The sequence below is a fragment of the Pagrus pagrus genome (genome assembly GCF_965226575.1).
Source record: "Pagrus pagrus genome assembly, chromosome: 20".
Taxonomy (NCBI): Eukaryota; Metazoa; Chordata; class Actinopteri; order Spariformes; family Sparidae; genus Pagrus; species Pagrus pagrus.
The window spans coordinates 26,207,055-26,225,389 of record NC_140207.1 but is presented as its reverse complement, the minus strand read 5'-3'; the positions used below and the strand labels follow the sequence as shown (position 1 = coordinate 26,225,389).

Genomic DNA, 18,335 nt, shown 5'->3' with positions numbered 1-18,335 from the left:
GAATAACGCATGGATCTTGACAAAAAAAATGGCCGTAGTTAGGTAGCTGGTATCCCCTGAATGAGTACAATTTGATGCAAAACTGGATCTGGATAGGGTAAGAATATAGGTTTAATATAGGTTGTTGTCCCTGGGCAGAGGTATACACTATCATGATTGTGTTTCTAGTTTGAGATTGTTTTTCTTTTCAAAGGGGGGACATTAGTGAAAACCAAGACATTTGCTTGACATGCTATGCTGGGTGAGCCTACAATTTCAATGTTTTACATTTCAATATCCTCTTCATCTTTTCTCCTTACGCTAGATCTCATCTCATAAAAGGATAGTGTCTATCACATCAATTTCTGGCTTCATCTTGTGTCTTGTTAAAGAGTTACAACACTGAGAAGATAGAAAAACTGTATTTGTACAAGCTGTAATACTAAAATGTACAAAAATGAGATAAATCACCATAACAAACAAAATGAAAACAGCAGTCTTAAATAGTGAATTAAATGAGGCTCACAGTTATGTAACCTATTAAGCAGTGGTCTGAGATCTCCAAACTAGCTTCTTCTGTCTTTCTGTCTGCCTAACAAGATAATGTGGATCACATGTAACTACTTTTCAAATCATGATGATGGCTGAAGATTAGGTTTCAGCATTACATACATTTGGATATAATTGTTCCATCAAGCTTGAGCAACACATTAGTGCCTCATTAGTCAGTCCCTGCAGGGTTATGACCCTGATGAAAAGATGCGGGATGAGCAGACCAGCTGAGAGATTCATGGAAGTGAGCTCTCTTGTTGCCAGACAAGTCAGACCTTTAGCCAACACTTCATCCTCAAGTCAAGTGTGACGCCTTGGGAAAAAAAAAACAACGAGATGGAGCTGAAGTGACCTGATGTCCTTGAGTGGAATGAGCCGAAATATCAGGTTTCACTCTCCTTTCTCCTGGTTTCTGCACTTTGTTAGCTGGTTTTCATTAGATAGAAAGAGTTTCTACTTACATTAGTAGTAAACACTCAAAATCAAGCTGCTTTCCATTTCATCTAATATTTAAGATTGACAAAAGCCCAGGTGTTTTCAGTCAGATAAAGGGATATTGGCATCTCAAATCTAATATTACCTTTGACAGAGTTTTGTCTTCCTAACATGAAAACTCACTTTATGATTATGAAACACACAAAGACCAAACACCCCACACATCACAGCTTATTTCCCCGACCATATCAATCAGATGTCACACTGACCCAACTGAAGTGCTGATTGGGATTACAGTTGGGTAGCAATCCCAATATCCTGCAATCAGTTTATGGCTGATGTAGGGCTGGGTTAGGTTCTTTTATGGCACCGACCGAAATGCTTCTGTAGTACCGAGTATCAAAATATGCCTCGTCTTTCGGTGCAAGGTTTCGGTTCCAGAGGTTAATCACGGGATCAAGATCTGATAATGCTGCCGATGATTGGCTGTAACGTTATACGTGATTGCGGCATGCAGGAAGTGTTTGACTGCAAGACGAGTTGACCGGTCATCCTCCTCTCAGCACTTAAAGTGTAACTAAACCCCTAGGTTTTGGCTGAGGTGCATCTGGGCTGGAAATTCAAAAAATGCCTTGATTGTGGGCAGGGCTCCAGGAGCAGTTAAGACACATCGGCTGTGTCTCAATTCAGGGGCTGCAGCCCACGAAGGGCGCATTTGAAGGCCAATTACGTCACAACGCCGCGCGAAGGCTGTCCCAATTGGAAGGCTCCTTCAAACGCAGCCCACAAATGCAGCCTGCACTTCCCTCTTTTCGGAGGATGCACCGCAACTATCCTTCGCGGCCTCCCATATCCCAAGATCCTTTGCGCACCGCTGCTCAGTCCCGAAACAGATGAAGCAAGAGAAAATGGTGACATCAAGTGGCGCAGACATGACATTCAAATGTAAGTAATGGGTTTATTCTCGGTTTTTAGTCATTTGAACATCCAACGCCAGATATGTTAAACTTCAAGGGACTATAAAACCTCCAGATGTTAACTTTCAGTTCAAATACGTGACGCTGGTAATGCTATGGTCAATATAGTTGTTATTCACCAATGGCTTAATGTTTATTTTGTAATGTTGATAATTCAATTTAGATTTTGTCGTTAATATTTGTACACACACAAATAAATGTACACGTTTGATAGATTTGAACCAAAATAGACTTTAATGCATCTCTTCATTCATAATCATGACGTAAGGGTAAGGGGCGGGTACATCTGGTTGCCAACCAGGAAATGCTCCGACGGCTAGACGGTCCCATTTAACAACGGTGGACGAGGCCTTCAAGGTCTCTCCGAAGGACCCGGCCTTTGTAGGCCGCAAAGGCCGCGTCCTTGAAGGCTGCAGCCCCTGAATTGAGACACAGCCATCCAGTCACTCTGTGCAGCCTCCAACAGAGCCTCCAACAGTATTTCACTCGCATTTGCCCCTTAAAAAACGTACGTGCGAAACCGGAAAATGATTTTGGCGTACAGTGTGCAAGCAAAGGTCACAAGTTACCATCACCTCGGTCGGGAGGGTTGACAAACAGTTGGTGAGTTTAAGTTTTTTGACGGGGACAGACGCTGTTTTTCGGCCAGAAATGTGACGAAGAGTCAGTCGGACAGAGGCTTTTCCTCATATGAGTTGCCAAAGACATGACCAGTTACTACCTTAAGGTTAGTTTATGCTTCTGCGTCGCGGCGACCGCGTAGCTACGTCGTGACCCTACGCCGTCATTGAGCATTCGAAGTTCTGCGTCGAGGGAACGCGTTGGTCTGCAATTCACCGCCAAGCCGCGAGGGGGGGTGGGGGGGGGGATTGGTTTCGGGGGGTTCTTGCTCTCTTGCACTGCAGTTGCGGTCAGAGTGGATATGCTGTGTAGCATTCTGGTCACAGTGTGGGGCTTACAAGCTACATGCTGCACAACACCAATACTCCTCCTGCCCTGCTGGGATCTCACAAAGCATGGAGTTCACAAGCAATGGGAGACAAGCATGCAAGCAGCAGAAGTAACTGGCGGTGTTGTTATACTGTTGACCGGAAAAGCAACTGCCGGAATGACGGTCTGAGCGGACCAATCCCAGTCCTTGCCGTTCGCGTCTCGACGCGTCGACGTGACACGTAGTCAGGATTTTTTGGAGGCGCACGTCAGGCTACGGCGCAGGGTCCGTGTAGGGGTCTGCGTCGACGACGTAGCTACACCGTCAGTGCGACGCAGAAGCATAAATCAAGCTTTACAGTTGTATGGTCATGTGACGTTGTTTTGTGGGACATTTCTCTATATTTTGTCGAGTGATGGACCTGTTCAGTTATCAGACAGTGAACACCAAAATCATTGTTTTGCAAATACTGCAGGGGCCAGAAGCTGAAAAAAAATGTTTTGTGTTGCCTGCAATGAAAAAAATCAAATCAAACACTGTAAATCTGTTGAAAAACAGCTGAAAAATAAAACTCAAGATTTGTACTGTAATGTGTTATGTAATATTCTTTGTGTTAGAATTAGTATTATAAAATTGGTATCGAAAAAAGTATCGTTCAGGAACCGGTATCGAAGTGAAGGTATCGGTATTGGTACCGGTATCGAAAATGTTTGATTGATACCCAGCCCTAGGTAGATGGACTACATTTATACAGCACTTTTCTAGTCTTGGCGACCACTCAAAGCACTTTATAACACAAGTCAGCATTTACCCATTCACACACATTCATACACTGATGGCAGAGGCTACCATGCAAGGTGCAACCTGCTCATCAGGAGCAATAACTATTCTTGCACACTCACACACCAATGGAAGAGCCACCAGGAGTAAATTGGGGCTTAGTATCTTGCTCAAGGACACTTCGACTGCAGGGGCCAGGGCTTGAACAACAGCCACTCAGCAGGTGGAGCACCACAGGTTTCACACAGAAAAGTTGTTTGGCCAAGTGGCTGATCAACACTGAACAACAGTTTAAACAGTAACTTTAGTAAAGCTGATGGAAAATGGAACAAGGGGAACATGGTGATCTAAGGAGGAGGCTGGGTAGACATAGCACATATTGGCACAATGCACTATCCACAATAAGTATAATAAAATGACAAAAAGTAAAGTGCTATTTTGTTGCATTGTTTTTTGGTTTCGTCTATTCGTTACTGCTGTTAGTGTTTTTATGTTGTATGAACCACCCAATGGACGCACAAAATGTTCTTGTACTGTGGAATGACAATAAAGGCATTCTAATTAATTCTAAGAAAAATGGTCTGAAATTATAGTCAGTCTATAATTTGTTAATGTTAAGTACAAACGTGTCACTAATCAGGGCCATTCTGTTACAGTAACTACTACAAGGGAGTTTAATTTTTGTTAATTCTAGCAGTCCTTTTGTCAAAAGATGTCAATCATGAAAGTACAGTGAACGTAGTGAAGTAAACTACCACTAGGCTACAGAGCAGCTGCTTTCCACAGGCTGCGAGACCCCAAAATTCATCCTCAGCCCTCCACTGTAAAAAATAGTCTTAATTTTCTGAGTTATCCAACCTGCATAATTCAAAACTTGACCCAGTGACAGGCATTAAGAATAACTATATTATACAGATATAGCCTATCTTTATAGAAAATCATACAAAGGGATACGTATAAGTAAAAGTAAAGCTGCATCTCCAGATTACGGAAAGGCTTATTATGATGTACAGGGATTATTCCACAGCTGCATTTCCAGAGTACTTTTGGTATAGTAACCTCTGAACCACTACGTTCAATCGGCCGACTGATACATCGGAACCCTTAAATTGACTTTCTGGCTTTAAGAATGAATGAGCAGAACATATTAGAGAGGCCAGAGGCAGAATTATTCAACATAAAATAATTTACAGATTTTGCTTTAACAGAATGGGCCTACTTAAAGACGATCTATGTTGGAAATGTAGAAATGAACAGGGCACATACTGTACATCTATTATAGGAATGTTCCAGGGTTTCTTCCCTCTGGAGAAATGTTCTGGACTATTTGGGCAAATGGTTAGAACGCCAGCGTCCGAGATCAGCAAGATCGTGTCTCATCGGGGACAAAACTGTGGTGCCACAGCTAAATAAATCTGCATTCAGAATACTGAGAACTGGCTTCATAACTTGTGCCCGGATAATGCTCAGGTGTTGGAAGGAGCCTAAAACTCCTACACTGAATATGTGGAGGGTTCAAATGATGGAAACTGTAACATGTGAAAAGCTGCAGGGAAGACTGAAATGCAAAATTGACATGACTAATTAACAGGTGTACACATTATTGTAACCAAATAACTGCCTTTCCTATGTCTGTCAATGTCTGTCAGATTACCTGCCTGTTTGTTGTTTGCTCTTTTCTCTTTTTGATGTTTGACATTTTTATTAAAAATTCAATAAAAATATGAAATGAAATAGCAGATAACAGTTGAATATAGAGTAGATGGTTACAAAATAGACTGTGTGCGTAGAAATGCAAAAAAAACAGATGCATGTTTGACTGTTTGTATGCATGTGTGTGAGTGGTAATAATAATGTTTCCCATCTCTGATACATCATTTAAGTTTGCAGTCCCATTCATAGTAATTCACTCTTTCCCATTGTTACGCCTTCAGACACTTTGTTATACAAATGCAAGCCGGCAATGCAGGTTAGCTCCCAGCCTTTAGTATATTTGAGTCCTTCATTCTACTACTGTCGCTAATATTAGTCACATCTGTTACATACGTTCCACTGATATTATTGTAATGCATTACTACATACTATCCTTACCATTAATCACTACTACTGTTATCACTAGTAATCACATTTCCATGTGCATTTCATTATTATTGCTGTAATACATCTTTATGTACTTTCATTCCTGTCAACCATCGCTTATAATTGAATACATTGTGATCTCGTTGATCTGCTCTGTACATGCGACATCTATTGCACGTCTGTCCGTCCTGGGAGAGGGATCCCTCCTCTGTGGCTCTCCCTGAGGTTTCTTCCGCATTTTTTTCCCTGTTAAAAGGGCCTTTTTTGGGGCAAGTTTTTCCTCACTCGAATCGAGGGTCGAAGGACAGAGGGTGTCGTCTCTGTACAGATTGTAAAGCCCTCTGAGGCAAACTGTGATTTGTGAATTTGGGCTATACAAATAAAATTTGATTTGATTTGATTTGATTCATTCCCACCCCACTATTATGAATCTTCATACTCAACTTCAAATGCATTTCGCATCAGCTTTTAACAGCCAGCATTAATAAGCGCAAGTACTTTAGTACTTTACTTGCCTTTTCTAGTTACTAATATCATAACACAGCAGTTATGTGGAAATGAAATGAAATGATGATGATTGAATAAAATATTGAAATTTTAATGAGACATGATTTTGATATTTATTTTGGGTAAAGAAATTGTTATAAAAACTGTTTTAAATAATCGATCAATAAGTCATTAGATCAACTATTCAACCATTAAAAAAAACAATCGTTAGATTAATTGATCAAAAAAAATAAATGTTAGATGCAGCCATACACTGTGTTATACCCAGAACCATGTAGAGACAGGGTTAGCTTTAATCCTCAGTGCTGGTAGTGCCTAAGAGGTGTCAGAGAGTTTAAGTGTTAACATTTTGATAACCCTACACAGTCAGTGTTGAGTGTGATGTAGTTTGGGAGAGCGGTTCTTAAGAAAGCCAGAGGCCATGCAATCGGCCCCTTCTGGACAGGCATGACACTGCACTAGATTGTACAAATCTTCTTTCCATTTAACTTTTTTATTGGTTTCGGCAAAACATACTGCAGAGGAAGAGACACAACTTGTATCTGAAACATCTACCCAGGCTAGAAGAATACTGTGATGTCAACTGAGCAAAGTGAAAAAAGAAATGCAGAGGGCTGAAGGCCCGGTGGATGGGGTGCTCATCAAGGGGTTTTTGCTGAAGAATTTACGGAATGTGATGTATGCAGCTTTCGAGAAGAGCATGGACTACTGATCACACTTTATGCAATGGAACCCAGATGGGCCCCTGCCTGTCCTTCTCCTTTTGTTTATGTACACTGTCTGAAAGAGGGGGTTTCACTGCAATGAACAGTGCAACTGTGAAATAAAACCAGAGCCATTACTCTTTACAGACATATTTAGAATACAGTTTCCTCCAAATGGAAAAGAGGAATTTGAATCTCAAAATCCAGAATTCTGTCAGGTAAATGTATCCAGCTCTAAGATATTTGTGAAGGGGTAACAAAAGACAAAAGTGGACATAGTGGATACTAATACTCAAGTACTTAAGGGACCACTGTTTATGAAGGATTTCAGTGTTTCTACATGACATAAGCCACTTTTGCAAATCAAGTAAGTAACAAAGCCTGTCATAGTGTTTGCAAATAATGTAAAAATATATGTTCAACAATATAAGTCAGTTGGTTCCACTTGTTTCCATATTCTCTAAAAACTCTGATCTACTCTACTACACTGTGTAAGCGAGTGTGTTAACATGCAGATATTTTTGAGGATGTGTTTGTCTATGAGGACAAAATTTAAGCCAACTTTTAGGCTTTTAGGCCAACATGGATAACAGGCCCTTGAACACACAGCATGTAACTTCTCCTGCTAGGGGTCTCTCAAGGTCCTTTCATACTTAACCTGTTTGGTTCAGTTAAAACGACCCTGGTGTGTTTTCCAAGTTAGTGCAGCTGGTTTGGGCTGATGTGAAATGAATTGAATTGAACCCTGGTGGGGACAAAACAACTAAGACTGTTTGAAAAGTTGGATCCCTGTCCACTTCCTAGCGGTTCATTCGTGGTGTGAAGGGAGGTTGGCCAATCACAGGACTTTTGATAATAGGTGATTAGCACAAATTCAAAAGCTAAATTACTAATACACCTATCCCTGATTAATAGGTCAAAAGCTGTTAAAACTTAAGTGTTGTGTCATACTGCATGTACTCTGTCAGTTGATTAAGTCCATTAAAAAGTCCTTGACAGCAATACCAAAAGGCTCCAAGTCATTAATCATAACATGCGGTCAATTTTCAGTCTATTAATACTAATAATGATAATAGTTACTCTTCCTGAGCTCTTTGTGACACCAATGAACATACATATCGATGGCCAAAGCGCAAAACCACATCAGAAGCATTAAACTTCTGTGGAGAACTTCGGGCTTGTTTTTGTTTTCAGAAATGATCTTTGAAAAATGGGCTTTGTTTATCACCATCATTGACTACGTTTCCACATACAATTTTTTTTTCCATTTTTCGGAAAAGACAATATTCCTACTAAGGTGTTTACATGGTATTCCCATTTACATGCAGCCGTACCCTTACATGTCATAAAATTAAAATATGGATGTGTTAAAATAAGTTTATTCTAAGTTTTCCACTGCTAGTGGATATGTTCGACCACATGAACACTTTCATTCTTTCAACCACACTCTTGAAAAGGTCTGCATTATGATATTTACTCATATTTACAAACCTGCCCACCAGAAATGTGGGCTATCCTTTGGGCCATGAACAGTATCTCTAGCCCAGTCATGTAAACCGTTGATTATGCAATCAACAGAGTGCAATGCACAGAGTGCAACGTAATCAGGCAAGAGGCCATATGTCTTAACTGCAGTAAAAAACCCAATTGAGGTGCATATTCCAAATGGGCAGTGTATATGGTCAGAGAATGCTCCAAAAAACAAGCATTTTACCGGCATAATACAGCCTGATCAAGAATATCCAAATGGAATATGCTGTTTACATGACCTGTATTTTCTTTCTTTGGAATTCTGAATAATGTCATATTCACAATAATAGTGGAAGATTAGTGTGCATGTACACACGCAGCTATTTTCGTTTTTCAAGTGCAGCTTTAAGATGTCAAATAGCAGCAGTTTTCCAAGGTAATTTGTTGGCTACTTGTCATTTTTTTAATTCTTGGAGAAGCTACAGTGTCGAGAGAAAACCCCTTTTTTATTATTAAAATCATTCACAAGATCATCAACTGAGCAGGCGTTGGATGAAGAAAAGGTATTCATCATATCTAAAAAAATAAATTCCACCTTTTTCGCCTGGTCTTTAAAAATGATAAAAAATTGAACAGAACGTAAAAATGAACAATAATGATCGATAGATATCGAAGAATATGAAACTTCACTATAGTAATAGACTTTATAGCCCTGTCCACCAGGTCTATGTGCTGATATAAAACATTTTTGTTGTTTCGGGTAATTTATAATGATAAAATTCTCAGGTAAATTTACTGTTTCAGTGCACCAGTGTCATTTTGGACAATTAAGTTTATTGTTAAAAGTTAAAATATCCTGCCATTATCCGTTACATGTGCCTCTTTGCCAGAAGAGTTTTTGATAACCCCATTTGAGGGATCATTGCAAAAAAAAAAAAAAAGGTTATTTATGTATTCTATGTTGATATATCTGTATCAGCCCCAAAAATCAATTATCTGTCCGGCTCTAATTTCAACCGGTGAAAGCAACAGTCAGCAGTGACAGAAGATGAGAGGCTGTTCGGTGAATGTTTTGTACACTGAGCCTTAATAACAGACTTGTTAGTGTCAGTGCTTAGTAATTCTTTGTATTGTCAATTCAGGTGTCAGAGTCACTCACACCAGTGCACCAATGTAATTTTGCACACAAGTACTGTAATTTTTACTCACATATGCAGTGAAATGCTGCACTGTACAGCCCAGCTGTCAAGGGGAGCAGCTTAGCAACACTAGCAGGCTGAGGTGGAAAAAAGTACAGTATAGTACAGTCAAGAAAGAATATACTCTATATGCCCTGATCAGACCCAATGCCAATACTCACGATCCACTCAGGATCTCTCTAGAGTACAGTGTGCAAAAGCTGGCCAGCTGATCTTCACTAATTAAAGAAAGTACAAAAAGCAGATGAATTGTAACACTACACTACCAACATGGGCTACAGATTTGTTGTCAAAAACTGCAGTAATGAACACAATGAGACTCTGAAGTCACATTTCAAAAAGTGGAAACCCACTATGAGGAGATAGGGCTGTACAAAACATAAAAAATTCCATTTGGATAATTGAATGGTAACAATTTGGCTTACCGCAGCATAAATCTTTTTCTACTTTGAACAGTGACTTCTACAATCAGCGAAGGCTTTCAGGACAGTAGGTTTAAAAACTACACTAAGACAGAGATAGTTTTGGTAGCATCCTCTAATCTCTGTGTTCAAATACAAAAGAGCTTACCACTCAAAATGCCTGCTCTACTCCTGAAAGTTCAGATGAGTCACTTCCTGTTCAGAGAATATTTTCCACAGTGACCTTACACATGCTTAAGTTTTTAACCACAAACAGGCGATTATTCTGTATCACTTTGCATCACTCTTCTATTTCTGTGCCAGCCTGTATTTGTGGTTTTGTCTAATATGCAGGGCTTAAAGCAAGGAAAATTTCTTTGCCTGCAATGTGTTAGGGGGTTAGGAGAAAGAATGAAGGGGAGGGGGTTCAACACAAGCTTTTACGAGCACTCGGTTAAGAAACAGAACAGAGTTCTGCAAGCCCATCTCTGTGTATTTGTGACACAACTGTCAACTACAGTACTGCACTGTACTGTACATTTCAAGGTCTTGTTCCCTTGAGTATTTGCATTTTATGTAACTTTACACTTTTACTCTACTACATCTTAGAGGCACATATTGTACTTTTTACTTCACCACATTTGTCAGACAGCTTAGTTACTAGTTACTATGCAGATTAATTTTTTTCTTACTCATACTTAATATCCAGTGAAAACAATGTACCTCTAGATGTGTTTTGAATGATTTTGAATGTTTGTATGTTTGTGATGAAGTGTTCCTTTACTTCCTTCCTGTTCTTACCGATAACATTTTTATGATTTTTTCAAATTCCTTTTTTTTTAATAATGCATCTTCATAGCTCGTAGAAAAGTACCTCTTACATTTTAAAATGTTTGTCTCTGTGTAAGAATTATGACAGTTGGTTCCAGCTTCTAAAAAGGTTTGTCAGCCAGTATTATAGCGATGTCGATATCATGTGGTATCTGTGTTTCTTCAGCAATCAAGTCTTGGTATCACCAGCTTATGGAAAAAAAACGTAAGACTATGTTAATGTTAGCTCGCTAGTGTTAGCAGCTTTAACATTTGCATGGTAGCATTAACATTCGTTAGGATGAGCAACATTAATGTTTGCTTGCTAGCGTTAGGACATTAGTGGGTGCAACAAACTGGCAACTACTTGAGGGGCCAGATTATTCAGCAATGTTGTAATGTGAATGCAGTGGAAGGGAGATGGAATGCTACAATTTGTGGCTCATGTTATCAGTAACACCTTTAAAAAGGGGCTCTGTGGAACAGCAACTCCCCCAGTAAGGTTTTCAATGCAGGACTTTTATAAAGTAAGTATTTTCACAGTGTGGAAATAGTACTTTTACTTGAGTAAAGGAACTGAATACTTCTTCCATCACTGAGAGGAAAGTTAATAATTGTATTGTTTTGATATCATGTGTGCCTATATCAGGAGTGTAATCAAAACCATAGGTTGCTGCTGGAAAGGCAAGTTTCATTTCATGGTTGCACATATGAACGCAACTTCACAAGCTTCCTTCTCCCCCTCAAACAAGCACATGTTGCAATGCTCAACTCATGTCTGTGCAGGAGACCAGAGAGAAAGTAAGCTGTAAAGCTATACAAAACAAACTGCAATTTTAGATGTGATACCGCAAACACAGCGGGCTGAGTGAACAAGGTACTCATCCCGCTCCTGGACTTCACAGATGCCATGTCAGGTGAACGTCATGTGAGCATCTCTTGCCTGAAGCCTGTTCGTCATCTTCTGAACACCTCAGTACTGGCTGAAGAAGAAGAGGACACTGTCCTGACTAAATCAATGACAGCACATACTCTGAACTACCTCAACAAGAAATATGAAGACTCACTGGACCTGCTGAACATCACAACCTTCTTAGACCCAAGGTTCCAAACACAATCGATTTGGAGGCTGAGACCATACAAAAACAAGTGATCTCTGAGTTGATGGTGTGTGAAAACACACACACACACACACACACACACACACACACACACACACACACACACTTTACTTGGCTGTTACTAACTCTATGTAGACCCAACAGAATTTAAACTACCACATTCACCACAGAGATGGAGGATAACCTGGATGTGGATGATCAACCTGCAGCAAAAACCAAGAAGACGACACTGGCCAGTTTCTTCAAGAACACCACACACACACAATACCAACGGTATCAACCACAGATCCCATGGTACTATAAAGAGAAGCAGTGGCTACCGAACTTTACACCAACATTTACGTACCCAGTGTAGACCATAGAGAAGATCCACTGAAATGGAAATGCCACAAAATAAATTTCCCTTGGCTGTGCAAACGTTTGCAGAACAAGCCACAAGCTCTCAAGGAGGTTAGTAGACTCATGATATCATTTGTTTATTAGAATCGCAATTTTGTCCACAATAATTGCAAAATGACTTTTTTTTGTTATGTTTGCTAACTGTCCATAGATGCTGAGGTTAACTTTCACATTACCAAGTGACTGACCGATCGGAGTGGGTTTACAGGTAGCTGATAAAGTCTGACATGGTCGATCCAGCATCCTTTATATTCATTCTGCAATGTTTGTTTGCGCCGTGTTTGTAGTTCCGTTAGGCAAAGCTTATGACAAACAGGAGAGCAGCAGCAGTTGTTGTGCTCCCTGCCGTTGTGTTTTTGTCATCTGTGGCTGCACGCACCAGATGTGTAAGGTTACGCATGAGGGAAGCTGCGTCTCAATTCATCCAGGATGCGGCCCCTGAATTGAGACACAGCTGGAATGACGTTCAGCTTGTCAGACATTTTGTTCAAGTCTTTTGAGGGAGAGTCTCAAGTCTCATGTCACTAAGGGTGCGACTTAAGTGTGACTTGAGTCCCAGTTGCAAACTTTGAGTCCCCATCTCTGCTTGGCATAGGCCATATAGGCGGTCGCCTAGAGCGGCACATGCTGGAGGGGCGCCGCGAACTTGATAGGGAAGTTCTGCACTGGTTCTGATGTTGTCGTCCTTTAGACATGTCCTACAACAACTGTAATAACTCTAATAGACTATTTGTTTTTATGTTTCTTTATTATGTAGTTTTGGAGAATAATTTCAGACTCAGAATTCTAATATTTAAATATTAATGGGGTAACAATACAAACCAGGAATTATTTATTTTTAAAATATTATGCTCTAATAAGAATAATAATATGTTCATTTCGTTTACTAAGGCCAAAAAAATCAAGTCAATGGAGATCGTTAACAAATAGGCTAAAATGGTCAGATTTTGCAGTGAGGCCTCCTGATGCACTGCTCCCCTCAACTATTAGTTTAATAATGACAGCGCATATAATCTCACTGCTGCGACGTGGCAACCTGAACAACCCGCACAACGCTTTACACACACACACACACACACACACACACACACACACACACACACACAGACTGAGTGACTGACTGAGTAAATCAATAGATAATCCAGGCCTGGATCTATATGCCAGGAGCCGCACAGCCCAGCTGGAGCACGACTCCTCCCTGCAAAAACAATCATTTCCATTTTAAGTTTTATCACGTTCATTATTTTTTAGACTACAATGCAAACAAAACCACAACATCGAACCAGCCTGAGCTCTATGAATGCGGCGCTCCTGAGATCCAGTCCCTAAACAAAGAGGATCGGAAGTTTGTTTCCCATCAGTGAGGGAGGACCCAGCGGACACCCTTTAAACTGAGCTACTAGTTAGCAGACCGAGCCTACACACGTTACCCCAACCAAAGCGTCGAGGCTGTGGGCTACTTTGATTTGTTGTAGGCTTATCCAACCCCCCAGGTAGGAAAGTCCTGCTCGGCTAAAATCTCATCTGGTTCGGATTCCTTTGTTGATGTACAATCCGAGTCAGAAGTTGAAGGGATCGCGGTCATTTTCCCGACAGCAGCGCATTCTCATTCTTCATTGTATAACACTGAGCAGAGAAGAAGTTCCACAAATTCGGGAAAGTTCGGCAGCTTTGCTACAAACCAAATGGACCTCAGTCTCCGCAGGCAGCGGGCTGTATTAGTGAAGATACACGTTACAACGCTGTTTCTGGTTAACATTTAAAGTGTTAGATGTGTGTCCTGAGACACGCAGCTACACACATGACTTGGAACACTTACTTTGCTTCTCACTTCGGCAGACAGTCCGTAGGCTGGTCCCTTATTAAAATTTGTCATTGTGTTGTTTTTGCACGTAAACCCAAATGGATATCCTCTGGTACGATGCAGCACAGCGTGCAGTGGGAAACTCCTTCAGTCAGCGGTTGCTTTTAGCCCCTTAAACACCCAGACAGGAGGGAAGTATTCCGCGAGGCTTGTCAGAGGAAAGTACCAGACACTTCACAACCTGCAGGACAGACAGACCGGACTGCAACAAAAATGTCGTCAAACGGTTAACGGAGACAAACAGCCAATCAGAGCAGCGTGGGATACTCCCTCCCTCTCCTAGTGCTCTTGAAGTATGTCCTACAGCAACAGCGTTTGAACTTGAATACTAATGCAAGTGTCTGAAGTAACAGTAGGCTACTGGTACACTGACTGGTGTTTATAGCTACATGAAGTTAAAGCAGTGACTGCTATTATTCTGGGTCATTCAAATGACATTGGTTCAATGTTGTGTTATCTTAAGTGACAAATAGCCTATTGAATAGAAATCAGTGAAATTAGGAGGTGTTCCACTGAATAACATGGTTCATTGAGATACAAATTCAGCATTTTGTGCACCAGGCTTGTTTGAAATATTTTTTTCAAGTTTCCAGAAGGTTTTGACTTGTCTAAATTGTTGATTACAATTTCAGCATTCAGACTCAAAGGTCAAAACATAGGGGTTTCAAACACCTCTGAAGAATGGGAAAGATGGACAGACTCTTGAGCAATGTAAGCCAGTTTGATTCTGAACTAGAATGGCACTCAGTAGAGCACATACCTCCGCCAAGGCCTAACAGCCCCCTTTGGTTCAATCAAGCATAATCCAATATCAAGTAAAACATATTTAAATCTGCTGAAAACTGATTTTGGATCTGCATGAAATTGTGCTCACTCACAGATACCAGCAACCTCAATAGTCCTGATTTTTTTTTCATCAAGAAACGTGCATTCCCTTAGAAGTTAATGAAAATGTATAAGAAACCACCTGATCTCACTCTGTTAAAGAAAGTAAGAAACAATTCCTACATCTGTCCCTTTATCCAGATCCACACCAAAAGTTAATGGGGTCTAGACCGGGCCGAGACCCATCCTCCATCCAAGTTTCATGGAAATCTGTGCAGTAGTTTTCCTGCTGCAAACAAACACAAGTGAATACATAACTTCCTTGGTGCAGGAAAATATACAATTATGATTATACATTTAAATTAAAAGATATGTGACCCTCACCCATTGATATTATCTTTTCCATTAAAAGTCTCTGATGAGCCCTTCCATCAGTGCAATTCAATTTTACAGTTTGTAATTTATTGTTTCAGGCTTTTATAATGGCATGTCTAACTATAGCTCCTGTATGTGTTCACTCAGTCAGTAACTTTACCAGTGCCCAAATCCAGTTCACTGATCCTCTTCTGGTTAAACTGAGGAATCAGAATCAGAGACGTGCTCCTTATCTTACCTTCTCATCCACTTTGGTTTAGTTCAACCAATGATCTCAGAGCTCTTCCTGTCCAGTACTCTATCCAGGAACAGGAAACTCAGCACAAAGAAAGCAAAACAGAGCAGTGACAATGCCACCAACACTATAACACCAACATTTTAAAATTACCCCCATAAATGATCTCACAATGGAATAGTTATATTTTGCATTCCTTAGTTGATGGGCAAAAACAATTCTGTCAAATTATTATTAATATTAAAAGATGGGGCTCATTTTTTTTTCACAGGGAATATTGTTTCTTGATGAAAAGTAAAATCTGCCATTCTTAGGTGGTTGCAGTCTAACAATGAGTGTAGTTGGATGTGGATTCTAATACACAAATATTATTCATCCACAACACAAAGGAGATTATAAAAAGTAAAATTACTGTCATTTTTAAAACACAAGGGTTTGAAAAATATCTAATAAGTATCTTTTTCCAGATGGCAGCAGGGTGAACAGACTGTGGCTGGGGTGGGTGTTGTCTTTTAGTATCCTTTGGCCTCTGTGCAGACATCTCACTTCACTGATGCTCTGTAGATGGCTACCAAAGATGCTCTTTTTGGTTTTTAATCACCCGCTGTCCTCAGCCGTGCACAAACCATGCCAGTTTGTGATGTTTCATAATGATGATATGATCAAACAACTTTGATGTGCTGGAGAGCCAGTTTCTCAGAACGCTTCATCAGGATGGGGATGAGAGCCACAGGGCGGTAGTCATTAAGACCAGACACAGCAGACCTTTTAGGTACAGGAACGATGATGTCTGTTTTGGGGCAGAAGGGAACATTCTCCTGTGAGAGAGATGTGTTAAAAATGTCAGTAATACCATCGGCTAGTTGATCGGCACGTTTTTAGAACACGGCTAGGTGTAAATCTGGACCAGTGGCTTTATTTATATTCCCCCTCAGCAGGATTTTCTCACATCCGCTGTGGTTACTGACAGTGACCAATCCTCTGGACTGTACTTTACAGCCTAGTCTTTGTTGATCACAGCGAGCATTAAATGTGTTCAGCTCATCTGGCAGCGTGGTGTCACACTTGATGGGGCACCCCTACTTTTGTAGCCTGTGATATTTGAATCTCCTGCCACATACCTTTAGTGCTGTTCAGTGTTGCATAAAGTACCCAAAAGTCATACTTGAGTAAGAGTACAGATATTATGCTAAAATATTACTTTGGTAAAAGTAAAAGTCAACCATACAAATAGTCCTTAAGTAAAAGTTTTAGATTATCTGATATTAAATGTACTTAAGTATCAAAAGTTTTAAGGTCCCTTTTCAGTCTCTGCTGATATGTCTTCTCTTTGCCTCCTTGATGTCAGCTTTCAGTGTTGCTGTGTTGCTGTCTGCTTCCTTGTCCCCTGACCGAAAATCAGCTTTTTGGCTCTGGATAGAGCCCTCACCTCTCCATTCATCACTGAAGATGTATATTCCTCAAGACTGATGTTGTTATCCTGTCAGTATTTCTGAACATTTGCCTGTGCATTCAAAACAATCCTGTCGGGCTGCTGTAGCTTCATCTGTCCACACTTTAACAGTTTTAACTGATGGTTTGACCCTCTTGAGCAACTGTGAGTAAGTAGGCAGAAGAAGCAGAGAAATATGATCTGGCAGACCAAAGAGAGGACATGGGAGGACTTTGTAGCTGCCAAGAATATTTGTATAGACATGGTCCAGGATATGTCTTCCTCTGGTGGGGATCTGGACATACTGGTGGAATTAAGGTAAAACAGTTCTGATGTTCATTTGTTTAAAATCACCAGCAGCTATAATAAAGATTCCATCCCGTTGTTTAATCATATTGCTGCTGATGACATCATACAATTTTTGCAGTGCATTTTTTGAGTTTGCATCTGTGAAAATGTACACAGCAACAATAAAATCACAATAAAAATTCAACATCAGGTGAACACTGTCCATCCACTTTGACTGCGTTTGAACACCAAGCATTATTTATGTAGACACAGAGCCCTCCCCTTCCCCTCCAGAGTCCTGTGTCCTGTCGGCTCTGAACAAGGTCTGCCTATCAATAGCTTCATCCAGGATGTAACGAAGATGTGGGCACAGCAGTCTCTGATTTCTTGTTGCTGAGTGAGCCTGAGTCGCACCTCATCCACGACCAGACATTAGCCAGAAGAAGTCTAGAGGAACAGCTCTTGGTCCAAGTCGGGTCAGCTAAGCTCTGATGCCACGTCTCTTTCCTCCCTATTCCTGGGGCGGTGATGTTGTTGGCCAACTGGTCTGGCTGGTCTCTTGGCAGATTGGCTGGTGGAATCCTCTCGCAGTCGGTTGATGTAATATTCAACAGCAATTTTTTAAATTTGAAAAACAAGTTTAAAAAGACAGCTATATTGTTTTGCTCCACATGGAATTCTTCCCAAGATTGTCATAAATCAAATTAAATTGTCTCCTGCTCAATTTGGTAAGTGTCATGAGATGACCTTTGTTGTGAACTGGCGATACACAAATAAAGATTGATTGCTTTGAAACAGGTTCGTGTTACATAGAGAAAGGTCTTTTTAGTATGCTGTAGCAGAAAGGAGAAAGGGAAAAGTATGGAGTAGCCCTTTTACACCTGGACAGCTGTCCAGGTGTAAAAGCTGAAGAGGAGGGAGCTGAAGAGGAGGGAAAACTTAACAAAGGCAGCTTGGAAGAGGATAACAAAG

General features: G+C 40.5%; 1 protein-coding gene across 1 annotated transcript in view; it reads right to left on the bottom strand.

Annotated features, from left to right (window-relative positions):
- The window catches only part of cnn3a (calponin 3, acidic a), a 29,156-nt gene extending 14,728 nt beyond the window's left edge, over positions 1-14,428 (bottom strand). Inside the window, exon 1 of the mRNA XM_084341074.1 lies at positions 14,164-14,428. Within this exon, the coding sequence (XP_084197200.1) occupies positions 14,164-14,220 (57 nt within the window). The 5' untranslated portion in view covers positions 14,221-14,428. The remainder of the gene's footprint in view (positions 1-14,163) is intronic.
- Between the last annotated feature and the right edge of the window lie 3,907 nt (positions 14,429-18,335).